The 11,171-nt window shown below is 45.7% G+C and overlaps 1 protein-coding gene across 2 annotated transcripts in view; it reads left to right on the top strand.

Moving 5' to 3' along the window:
- The first annotated feature begins 2,292 nt into the window (after positions 1-2,292).
- Positions 2,293-11,171, top strand: part of SLC2A12 (solute carrier family 2 member 12) — a 34,582-nt gene continuing 25,703 nt past the window's right edge. The window contains exon 1 of one of the 2 annotated variants that reach the window (XM_064169145.1): positions 2,293-2,556. In XM_064169145.1, coding sequence (XP_064025215.1) covers positions 2,433-2,556 — 124 coding nt within the window. In that variant the 5' untranslated portion in view covers positions 2,293-2,432. Of the gene's footprint in view, positions 2,557-3,206; positions 3,306-11,171 lie in introns of those variants that run through there. The other variant, XM_064169146.1, reaches the window with a different exon arrangement.

Here is an 11,171-nt window from a genome sequence, read left to right on the forward strand (position 1 = left end):
GAGAGGGACCTGGGGGTGCTGGCAGATAGTAGCTGAACATGAGCCAGCAGTGTGCCCAGGTGGCCAAGAGAGCCAATGGCATCCTGGCCTGGATCAGCAACAGTGTGGCCAGTAGGACAAGGGAGGTTATTCTTCCCCTGTACTCAGCACTGGTCAGGCCACACCTTGAGTGCAGTGTCCAGTTCTGGGCTCCTCAATTCAAGAGAGATGTTGAGATAGCAGAATGTGGCCAGAGAAGGGCGACAAAGCTGGTGAGAGGCCTGGAGCACAGCCCTGTGAGGAGAGGCTGAGGGAGCTGGGATTTTTAGCCTGGAGAAGAGAAGGCTCAGAGGTGACCTCATTGCTGTCTACAACCACCTGAAGGGAGGTTGTAGCCAGGTGGGGTTGGTCTCTTGTGCCAGGCAACCAGCAACAGAACAAGAGGACACAGCCTCAAGCTGTGCCAGGGGAAATTTAGGCTGGAGGTGAGGAGAAAGTTCTTCCCTGAGAGAGTCATTGGACACTGGAATGGGCTGCCCGGGGAGGTGGTGGAGTCGCCGTCCCTGGAGCTGTTCAAGGCAGGATTGGACATGGCACTTGGTGCCATGGTCTAGCCTTGAGCTCTGTGGTAAAGGATTGGACTTGATGATCTGTAAGGTCTCTTCCAACCCTGATGACACTGTGATACTGTGAAGTGTGTAGTGCTGGAGCTAGAGAGACCAGGCACTGTGTAGAGTGCCAGCTCTGTGTTGCAGGAGGCGTAGGCTGTGAGAGGAGGTCAATTGTATGCCACATTACAACAGAGGAATCTTGTCATAGATTGGCTTAATCCTTGAAAAGATTTCTCCTCCTTCCCCAGCCTAAATGGACTCTTTTTTTTTTTCCTTTCCCCAAAACATTTGAATAATTTCTTTAGAAGTTGCCCTTATTTTTTTGCACATACTGCATGAAGAAACACTGTCTCTCTGGAGGTGGCAAAAAAAATTAACAGCACTGAGAGCATCTTGTACCACCTGGCAGGAACGTGGAAAATAGGTTACACACAAGAGTAGAGCTAGGCTGATTCATTTAACTCCATGCCAAAGGCATTGCAGAAACACATCTGCCTGCCAGAACTGGTGTCCCCATAGCATCTATGACACTCCAGTTTCTGAAGCTGATAGCGAGGCAGCTGCCAGATGGGGCAGTTAGAGTGTCTTTTGTCATTTCATTCTTGTTAGGCAAGCAAGAATGTTGTGCCTGCTCTACTCAAGGAAAAAAAAATGTTTAGGAATTCTGTTTTTTGGAAACACTCCAAAAGCCACCAACTTTCCACCTCTGACTTCCCTCTCAGGCTATCTGCAGGCGTAAGTGTATTAAAACAAAACCAACCAAGACAAAACAGCAAGTGAAGAAAGGGAAAAAGAGCACAAACAAGAAGCCTGCAGCACTGCCAAATTATACAACAGTGATTCCCAATGGGGACAGCTTCCACAGCTGAGGCCAGCAGTTCTGCTGAGAGCTCTTGGAGGCTCCCACACCAAGACTTGGACCCGGACCCAGACCAAAAGCAGGACCAGGATCAGGATCAGAACGAACATCAGGACCTGGACCAGAATCTGGACCAAGATTAGGCAGACAGTTCCTGTGGGCAGCTTGCCTGCATCTGCTCTAGTTTTCCTCACTGCTGCAATCCAGCCTGGGGCCACTGCTTCCACTGAAGCTGGCAGGGATGGAATGACTTCTAGTGAGTCTCAGAATAAAGCCTTTCACTCAGTATGACTGAGACAGTCGCAGTTTTCCCACAAATAACTGACACTGGAAAGGAGGTTGCTTGCCCCTCCTTCGCTTGTAAAATAGCACATGCATCTATGCCGGGAAGAATCCTGACTCCTGCTGCTGCAGTTCGCAATGGGCTGCCACGGATAGGCACTTTTTTTCTGTGCCATCTCTCACCACAACTTGCTCACAATTTACAAGGATGAAGCGAGCTCACGTCTCTCTGCTCCGTGCCCTAACTTTAAGCTGAGGCAGCAAACACTTCGAATCCTCTCCTTCTGTGCGCCTTCGCCCGTGCAAAACTGGTGGGTAGGAAGACCAGCGGGAGAAGGAAAAGAGAAAGAGGGAGAGCGAGAGAGAGCCTTTAAGCTAATGGGTAAGGAATGTGCAGGCAGGGTGGACGCTGGTGCCTCCAACTATTAGTTAAGAGGCAAAAGCAATGCTTCCGACAGACGGCCCTCCCCTCGCCTGCAATAGGCTCCCAAGAATAGCAACAGCCTGTGTCACTGCAAAGGGCAAAGCCTCTGAATAGCAACAAAGTTGTTCGCAGACCACTTTTGTGCTTTGCACTCGGTTTCAGCCACCTTCGGCAACTTGTTGCCATGAGGAAAGGAACCTGTCCTTCCCTGGCCGGCCGGGGAAGGAGCGCTGCCCTGTGAAGAGCTCCGGCCCCAAAGTGCAAAAAGAGGGTGGCCATGGTACCTGGGCAGGGCACGGAGGACCTCGACCAGCAGAGCCAGACGATGAGAGCAGGGGAGGATGAGGAAAGCAGCCGGGGCGGCCGCCGCCGCCACCTCCGCGGGCTCCCAGCTGCAGCAGGTAAAGCGGCCAGCGCCGAATGCCAGCTGCCAGCCAGCAGCTGCCCCTGCGGCCAGCGCTCGGCGCTGGGGGCGGACAGCCCTGCCAAGCCAAAGGCTCTCGGGACACGCTCTCCCAGCTTCTAAAAGTGTGAGAGGGGGCGATGTGAGGAAGGAAGGAAGGAAACGCTGGCTTGGATTTTGAATGAAGCTCTATGTGATGCTTCCCCCCAAAAAGGCCTCGGTTCCGCTGTTAGTGCATGTTGCTGTCTGCGGTGTCAATCCTTTTCCTTTACGAAGTTCAGTCTGCTGAAAGAACCGGAGGAGCCACAGCCACCTAAGAGAACAGTGGTGCTCCAGTCCTTGCGCACGTAGGAGCGATTCAGCCTCTCCCACCGAAGCGTGGGGAGGTCAGGCAAGCATTGCACCTGCTAACGCAGAGGGGAAAGGACAGGGTGGGGGCATGAGGACTCTCTCCAGTCTTTTTCTCCCCTAGCATTTCAGGAAGAAACAAGGTTTCTGTGCTTATGCTGTGGACAAAAAAAAAGAATCAATGTAAAATTCCTTCTGCAAAAGATTTTTGAGTGCTGAGGCTTGATTTCATAGCTCCTCACCTTTGCTGTGCTGTGTCCTGCCCAGCCAGTTTTTCTAAGTTACAGCATAGTTTTGCGTCCTGAGTCTCTTCCACTGACGATAAGATCAAGGGGAAAATGACCTACAGTCATGACATTTCTCACTCCCAAGACAGCTGTACCCAAGACAGGAAAGCAGGTTTGTAAACCAGAAATTACTGTGTCCAAAAATGCAGGTTTTGTTCTCTCTTGAAAATGAATGAACTGTTTAACCTAGAAATGATCACATACCGCAGGCACAAATGGTTTGTTGGAGTGTACCAGTGACTGGCCCAGCAACACCTACTGATGCCTGAAAGCAGAGATTAACCAAGAACAGAAATCCAGACAGTGTGAGATGTTTAACATTACCTTAGGGCACGAGGGGAGCAGTGCAGGTGGTAATAGGATAACATTATCAGAGGGAAGCACAGCAGTTGCTACAGACAGACAGCAAAATTACTGCAGCACAAGGGCTATGGTTAGAAGAGTACGTGCAAATTACACACTTGATCTTGCCCTCAGAAATTAAAGCAGTAATTCAAGGAATTTATAATTACCTAGCTAGGAATTAACAGGACATGTTAATTCTTACTAGAAATAATAGAACAAAATCCAAATCCCGTTTAATGTAATGAAGAGCAGGCTGGCTGTTGACAGAGTGAGAATACATGGCAGAGCACTGAGAGAGGAGAAGACATGTCCAACATGAGTCTGTCCAGGATCTGCATTCCCTGTCTTTCCATCAGTGCCAGCGAGCATTTGCTCATGAAATATGAATATTACACACATAATACCTCCCTTGGGCTTACACTACACAAAGTATGCAGTGCTTCCTACCATCACTGGAATTTAGATGTGTTTAAATGTGTGATCTGTCACCTTCCTCCTGCCTTCGTTTTTAATCCAAACTTTTGGGTTTGCCTCTCTTGCGTGAGTGAGAGGAGTCACACTTGTCAAACAGGCATGGCCCTACGTGGCCTTCACACTATTTGGGGGTAAATAGAGTATTTTCTGAGATTTCCCAGCTCTGATTGCAACATTTGTTTCATCTCGTAGGATCTTGCTGGGTAATTGTTCTAAATCCCGTGCCAGACTTCTAGATGAAGAATTAGATGTATCCTAGCTAATTGGAGAAATGCATGTATTGAGCAGCTACTGGATCCAAAGAAATCACAGGCATTAGAACAGATCGACAGGGAAATGCCTATCTCTTTACACCAGACAACCAGACGAGACACAGAAAGTAACTGTGGCAGTGCAGTAAAGATCATGACAGCACGAAAAATGGAATATTTACCCCATTTTCTCAGAAAAGAGAATGATATTGCATTCTCATTTCTGAGAGGCAAAATCATGATTTAATTATACAGCAATTCCCAACAGAAGCCATTAAATATTTACCTTACAAAGCCATGTGATCCACACACTGTACTCTTCAAGGAAAATGCTCCTCTAAAGAAAAACCTGGGATTCTTAGACACTGTTTCCCCATAAAGGTAAACTTTTTGTACATCAGACAGCACTCAAAGAAAAAAAATGTTGCTACAGAAAGCTTATAATTTTCAGATACAGATGCTGTAGTTTAAGATTTATGATAGATAAAAGTAGATAGCCTCTTCTGCTAGAAAAGGGAGATTTCACACTGTGAACACACATCTCTGCAATGCACTCCACTCGTTGCTATTTTCTAACCTGTGCTTACTAACAAAGCATTGTTAGAGTTCAATCTCACCTTTCAAATGGCTAAACGGATCAAAGAATCCCCAAGGATTTAGAGAAGATATATTTGACCTTTCAGGAAATACTTTCTTTCCCTGCCAAATTGAGACCTATCTCACCTCAGCTTAAAGTCCACAGGAAAAAACTCCACCATGCTAGAAGAGACTCTCAAGTGCCCTCCTATTAAAATAGATGTATTTGCTCAGGTCACAAAGAGCTGACCTCATCCTCCACTCCATCCCACTAGTTTTCTTTGCACACACTGCATGTGCTCTTGGGAGAAAGGAAAGAAAAAAACCACATCACAAAAATCTCAGTTAGTGCTGCCCAGGTGAGCTGGAAAGGGCTCCCAGGCACCTTTCCCACAGCTCTCCTCCACATGAAGTGGGGGAAGAGCGGTGTTGTTTCCCAGCTCAGCCTGCTTACAGATCTTCCCTGGCACAGATCATCTATCCATAATGCTCATAAAATGCACGGAACAGAACAAATCATTTGCCTTTGGAATACATCCTAAACATGTGCTTAAATGTAAGTGAAGGGGCAGACCCTCACTAGTTGGCCCCATCCACTCTCATCAGCAGTAGACTCTGCTGTACTACAACTGTGCTTGGTCTCCTTTTCAGGAACAAAGCACAAACATTTCCAATGAATGTTCTTAAAGATAAGTTTGTTTGCCAAGTAGTGCTGCTTTTGACCTGAGTAACAGTTGTGAGAAACCATTTTGTTTACATGGTGAAACTAGAGAATAGACTTCCAATCACTTGTCACATACCAGCCACATACTCATTAGCCATGGTGTTTGCTGCAGGCAGAAGGAGAAATTTCTCTGAAAGCCATCGTTAAAATATTTCACTCCCTTGGACTGCACACTGCCATGCATTTTGCAGGCATCTCATAAAAACAAGAGAAATATACATTTGAAGAAGCTTTTTATTTTTTAGACAAAGGAATGCCTAAAGCTGCCAGCACCATCATTAAAAGTGACACTTAAAAGGACTGTGAGTACAACTACACCACCAGGCTTTATCTGGAAATGTTAAAGCCAAGCATACACTGAAGTCAGAAGCAATTTTGTCTGGAGGAGGACCATGAAGGAAAAACAGGTGGAGATTTCAGGGTTTAACTCAGTGTGGGCAGTTCTGAGCAAGTCTCAGGTACAGCCGTGGCAGCAAAACTTCACAGTGATAGAAAGATGTTACTTGGCACAATGGTGTCTGTGAGGGGCAAGAGACACTGAGTTAACTGCTGAGTTTGCTGCTGCTAATGCAGAAAGATGATATGTTTCCATTTGAATCACATCAGAATCTCCTCTTCTTTCAAGGGTTTGCTTTAGAAAGAGTCCTCCACTATTTCTTTGTGACTGTGAGTCTCTCTCACTGGACACATAAACAAGGATATTAGCTGATTCAGCAGAAACAAAACAAAGAAACATTAAGGCATTGGTCAAGCTGCCATGCTTGGAGAAGCAAGAAATATATGGGTTTGAGTGCTTCCCTGACAACTTCCCAGGTGTCCCAGTTCCACATCCAGTATGTGCAGCCTCTCGGATTAAAAATAATCACCTTGGTTGCTCTGATCTGAGAATCACAGGCTGAGGAGAGCACAGCCTGGTCTGTAAAGAACCGTGCTGATAGTGGACTCTGTCAAGATATTTGACTTGGCACTGGCATTTTGAGTCAGAAACTGGGACCATACAAAACTGACAGTTGCACATTTAAAGAATTAAAAGCCATGCAGGGCAGAGACCTCTAAGTATCAATAGGAGACACTGACCACACTACTGTGCTTCTGCAGGAGAGCCTTAAACTCAGTTTTTTGTCCCTATGTTGTATAACAGTTATTCTCACTTGTCTGAAAGAAGATAACAGCAGATTGTTTGTGGGTGATAAAGGTGATGGGTGAATAATAAATGGGATAGATCACTGGATGAATGCAATTCGTATGGCTTGGCTTGCTGACTGTGAGTGAATGTGCTGTCTGGGGTTCCGCTCTTCTAACTTTAGACACCCGCATCTGAGCAAGGCACACAGATTCCTTTTATAGGCAATGGAGAGAAACAGGCATCTGACCTACTTCAAACATCTAGAAGTACCTTTTTCTCTACAAGCAGTTACAGCAGAAATCTAGAGATGCTGTAGTTCTCTCATGCTTGTGTGAACTGAACCCATTCCATGTGTTTTGATGTAGATAAACGTAAAGTGATCTGCATTCCTAGGTAGGATGCAGAAGGCAGGGCATAGTTAAAGGAGAAGCAGTGCCTTGGAAGTAACCCAGACAGAAAATAAATTGGCTGTCCTGGAGGGTAACCAGCAGAAGATGAGCTCCTGTATATGCCTACGACAATTCTCAGGCAAATAAAGGGGGAAACACCCACCAGGAGCAGGACCATTACGTCAAGTTTGGCCACAATAACCCCATGCAGCAATACAGACTGGGGGATGAGTGACTGCAGAGCAGCCTGGCAGAGAGGGACCTGGGAGTGCTGGTTGACAGCTGGCTGTGAGCCAGCAGTGTGCTCAGGTGGCACAAAAGGCCAATGGCATCTTGGCCTGTGTTGGGAATAGTGTGGCCAGCAGGACTAGCAAAATCATTCTTAGAGTGGACCTTATCACTCTCTACAACTACCCAAAGGGAAGTTGTAGTTAGGTAGGGGTCAGATGCTTCTCCCAGGCAATTTGTGACAGGACAAGAGGGCATGTCCTGAAGCTGTACCAGGGGAGGTTTAGGTTAGATGTTAGGAAGCACTTCCTCATGGAAAGGGTGATCAGGCACTGGAATGGACTGCCCAGGGAGGTGGCGTCACCATCCCTGGAAGTCTTTAAGAAAAGACTGGATGTGGCACTTGGTGGCATAGTTTAGCTGATGTCGTGGTGTTAGGTTACAGGCTGGACTTTATGATCTCAGAGGTCTTTTGTAGCCTCAATGATTCTGTGATTCTATGTGGCACTGTGCAACCACTGCAGAAGCACTGAGTCCGGCTCACTATTTATTCAAGAAGAATTTATTGAGGAGTTGGTAATATGGGCAGAGTTCAGAGACCAAGGCTTTGAATGCTTAAGGGAATGGTAAACTTGCAAAGCTTCACAGGCTAAGCAATGTATCAAGAGGACATCTGTGGGAGGAATCAATGACAGGCTATAATTTTCTACTTAGTGAACTGCAGCTAAGTGCAGGCAAATGGAGAATGGCTGGAAGCTGAAGTTGCAGGAATTAAGTCCAGAAATAATTTACAGTGAATGCAAGTAACCACTGGGACAACTTACAACTTAAAGTCATTGGCTCTCACCTGCTAGAAAATTTGAAATCAAAGGTGAATAATTTAAATGGCCTAGTTGAAATACAATGTTATTTAAATGTGTCTGAAGGGTTATGGTGTGAGGTTCATCAGTGTCAGAACGGATGACCACAATGGTCTCTTTTGGCCACAATAATACATAAATTAAGGTAAAGTCTTAGGTTAAGTCTACATAGCTTAATGATGTAAAACACAGAGATGCCCAAGAAAGCACAAGCATCAGCACTGAGCTGTAGCTGGGGCAGAGAACCATCCAATCAAATTAGCAGTGTCTCTTCTGATACTTAGGCTCATTCATTCAGCACAAGGCTATGTTGTTACCAGCCCTAAATTCCATGCAGGATTCACTGGAAGGATGTATTCTCCAAATCTAATAAGGCAAGTAAAAAGTGTAAAGGAGGGGAGAAATTAGATTTTGCACTGACAAAACATGTATTCCATGTATTCGTTAGAGGATGGAGCACATGTAGCACAAAGCAGCTTAGCTGGAGTCAGTAGCACATCCCCTGAGATGTTGCTCAGAGTGTGAAGGAAGCACAGAATCACAGAAACATTCAGGTTGGAAGAGACCCTCAGAATCACTAAGTCCAACCAATAACTCTACTTGGCAAAGTCCACCCTAAATCATATCCCCAAGCACCACATCCAAACAACTTTTAAGCCCATCCAGGGGTAGTGACTCAACCACCTCCCTGAGCAGCCCATTCCAATGCCTGACCACTTGCAGTCTAAACCTACCCAGTTGCAGCTTGAGGCTGTGCCCTCTCATCTTATCACTGTTTACCTGTGAGAAGAGACCAGAAGCAGCCTCTCCACAACCTCCTTTCAGGTAGCTGTAGACAGCAATGAGATGCCCCCTCATTTTCAAACTCCTCTTTTTCAAACTAAACAGTCCCAGCTCCTTCAGTTGCTCCTCATAAGATCTATTCTCCAGGCCCTCCACAGCTTTGTTGCCTTCCTCTGCACTTGCTCCAGCACATCCCTCTTTTATTGAAGTACCCAAAACTGAACACAGTACTTGAGGTGTGGCCTCACCAGAGCCAAGTCCAAGGGGTAATCACCTCCCTCCTCCTGCTGGACACAGCATTTCTAATCCCAGCCAGGATGCCATTGGCTTTCCTGGCCACCTGGGCACACTGCTCATATTCAGCTACTTGTTGATTAGAACCCCCAGATCCCTTTCCTCCAGACAGCTTTCCAGCCACACTTCCCCAAGCCTGTAGCATTGAAGTACAGCAGGATCTTGCCCTAGCCCATGTCCTACGTGAAATTACAATGGATACTGTGCACATAAAGGAAGAAAAAGCTCTAGACATATACAGACATGGACAACAATACAAACCAAGACTTTTACCTTGCAATTTTGTTTCTGTCATTTTCTTCTAGCTGCCCCATCTCCATCACAATAAATCTGCCATCCACCCCCAACCTCTGAAAGTCTCCTCACAATACTCATGTTTGCTCCAGGCCTTTACAGCCCATCATAGCAAAACCATGTAATTTTTGACCATCTCTTGTCTGTTTGTGGCTTGCCAGCCACCCGAGCCCAGGGGCAGAGTGGGCTGAGACATGATGGGTGAGCTAACTAGCTCTGGGCTGCTGCCACCTGCATTCTGTTTAGCTCAGATGGAGAGAACTGAGAACAAGGTAGAAGACCTACATGGTCTGGTTGATTGGATAGGGCTGGGTGACAGGTTGGACTGGTTGATCATGGAGTCTCTTCCAACCTGATCTACTCTATTCTGTTCTATTCTACTCTATGATGCTTATCTTAATAGGCTTAATGGGCTTACACACTTCTCCTGGCCGTGGAGATATGTCTTATAGTCACACAGTAATACACTGATACCTTCCAAAACAAACCAGTCTCCTGTAGATTGTTTGTAGAACATGATGGTTGGTCCCACAGGTGAAACAAATTGCTCCCAGAGTTGTTAGGAGAGTGTAAGGTAGTTCAGGGCACAGTCATGCCAGAGACCACATTACCAAGTTAGCAGCACAAATGTCCACATGCCAGAGTCTGGGCCTGGGCTCTGACACTGTTTATTTCAGTAGTGCAAATGTACTACTAGGGCTGGCTCTGCTTCTCTTCACAATTTGTGTTAGAAATGTAATATCCTCTGTCAAATGGGACTGATTCCCCACCACTGTGCCCAAAAGTTATTGGCAAGGAACTCCAGGCAGTCTATGTGATCAAAGAGTCTTAATGCTTCAGAAAAATATGCTGAAAGTAAACAAAGCCCATGTATAAATTTCAATTAGACCACATACCACATTGCTAGGCAAAGCTGGAAAGTTCTTATTCCAGGAGAACCAGCTGAAATAGGGACTCTGTTATGTTGTGAAAGATGCCTCTCCTCATGTCCCATATCTCCAACTAACTGGAGAGTCAGAAGTCAATTTACTCTTTCCTAGCTGTGTGGCAGCCAACATCATGATGAGAGGAAAATCATGCTGGGAGAAAGAGCAAGGCCAACAATAACAAACTGATATATTCCTCAAGGTTTAGGGTGCAAAAGGCTTCACAGTTAGCAGAATGCAATCAGTCAAATCTATCTTGTAACAATAAACAGTGAACCACAGTTGTATAAAATGAGTTTGTTTTAAAGTGGACATTAAAAGGCATATCATCTTCATTTGGTTTATGTTTTGCCATCTGCTTTTTATTCCTGACATCATGACTGCTGTAAACTATGCAAAATATTTGATCCTGATATTCCAAGGAATCTTGAGATTAGTGATAAGCAAAGGCTACAAAGTTCATGAATCTGTCCCTCAAAGGCTGGTTTCCCTAGAATATTCCTGCTATCTGGATCAGTCTGGTGCTCAGTGGGTAAGTTTCCATTAGGCAAAATAAAAACACTGGTACCAGCAGCCTCCACTGCATCCTTGTGTAAAACAAAAGAATTAGTGTGATCACAGAGTCACAGAATTAACCAGGTTGGAAAAGAACTTCAAGATCATCAATTCCAACCTATCACCTAACACCTTCTAATTAACTAAACCATA

This window comes from Pogoniulus pusillus, chromosome 31 (genome assembly GCF_015220805.1).
Source record: "Pogoniulus pusillus isolate bPogPus1 chromosome 31, bPogPus1.pri, whole genome shotgun sequence".
NCBI lineage: Eukaryota > Metazoa > Chordata > Aves > Piciformes > Lybiidae > Pogoniulus > Pogoniulus pusillus.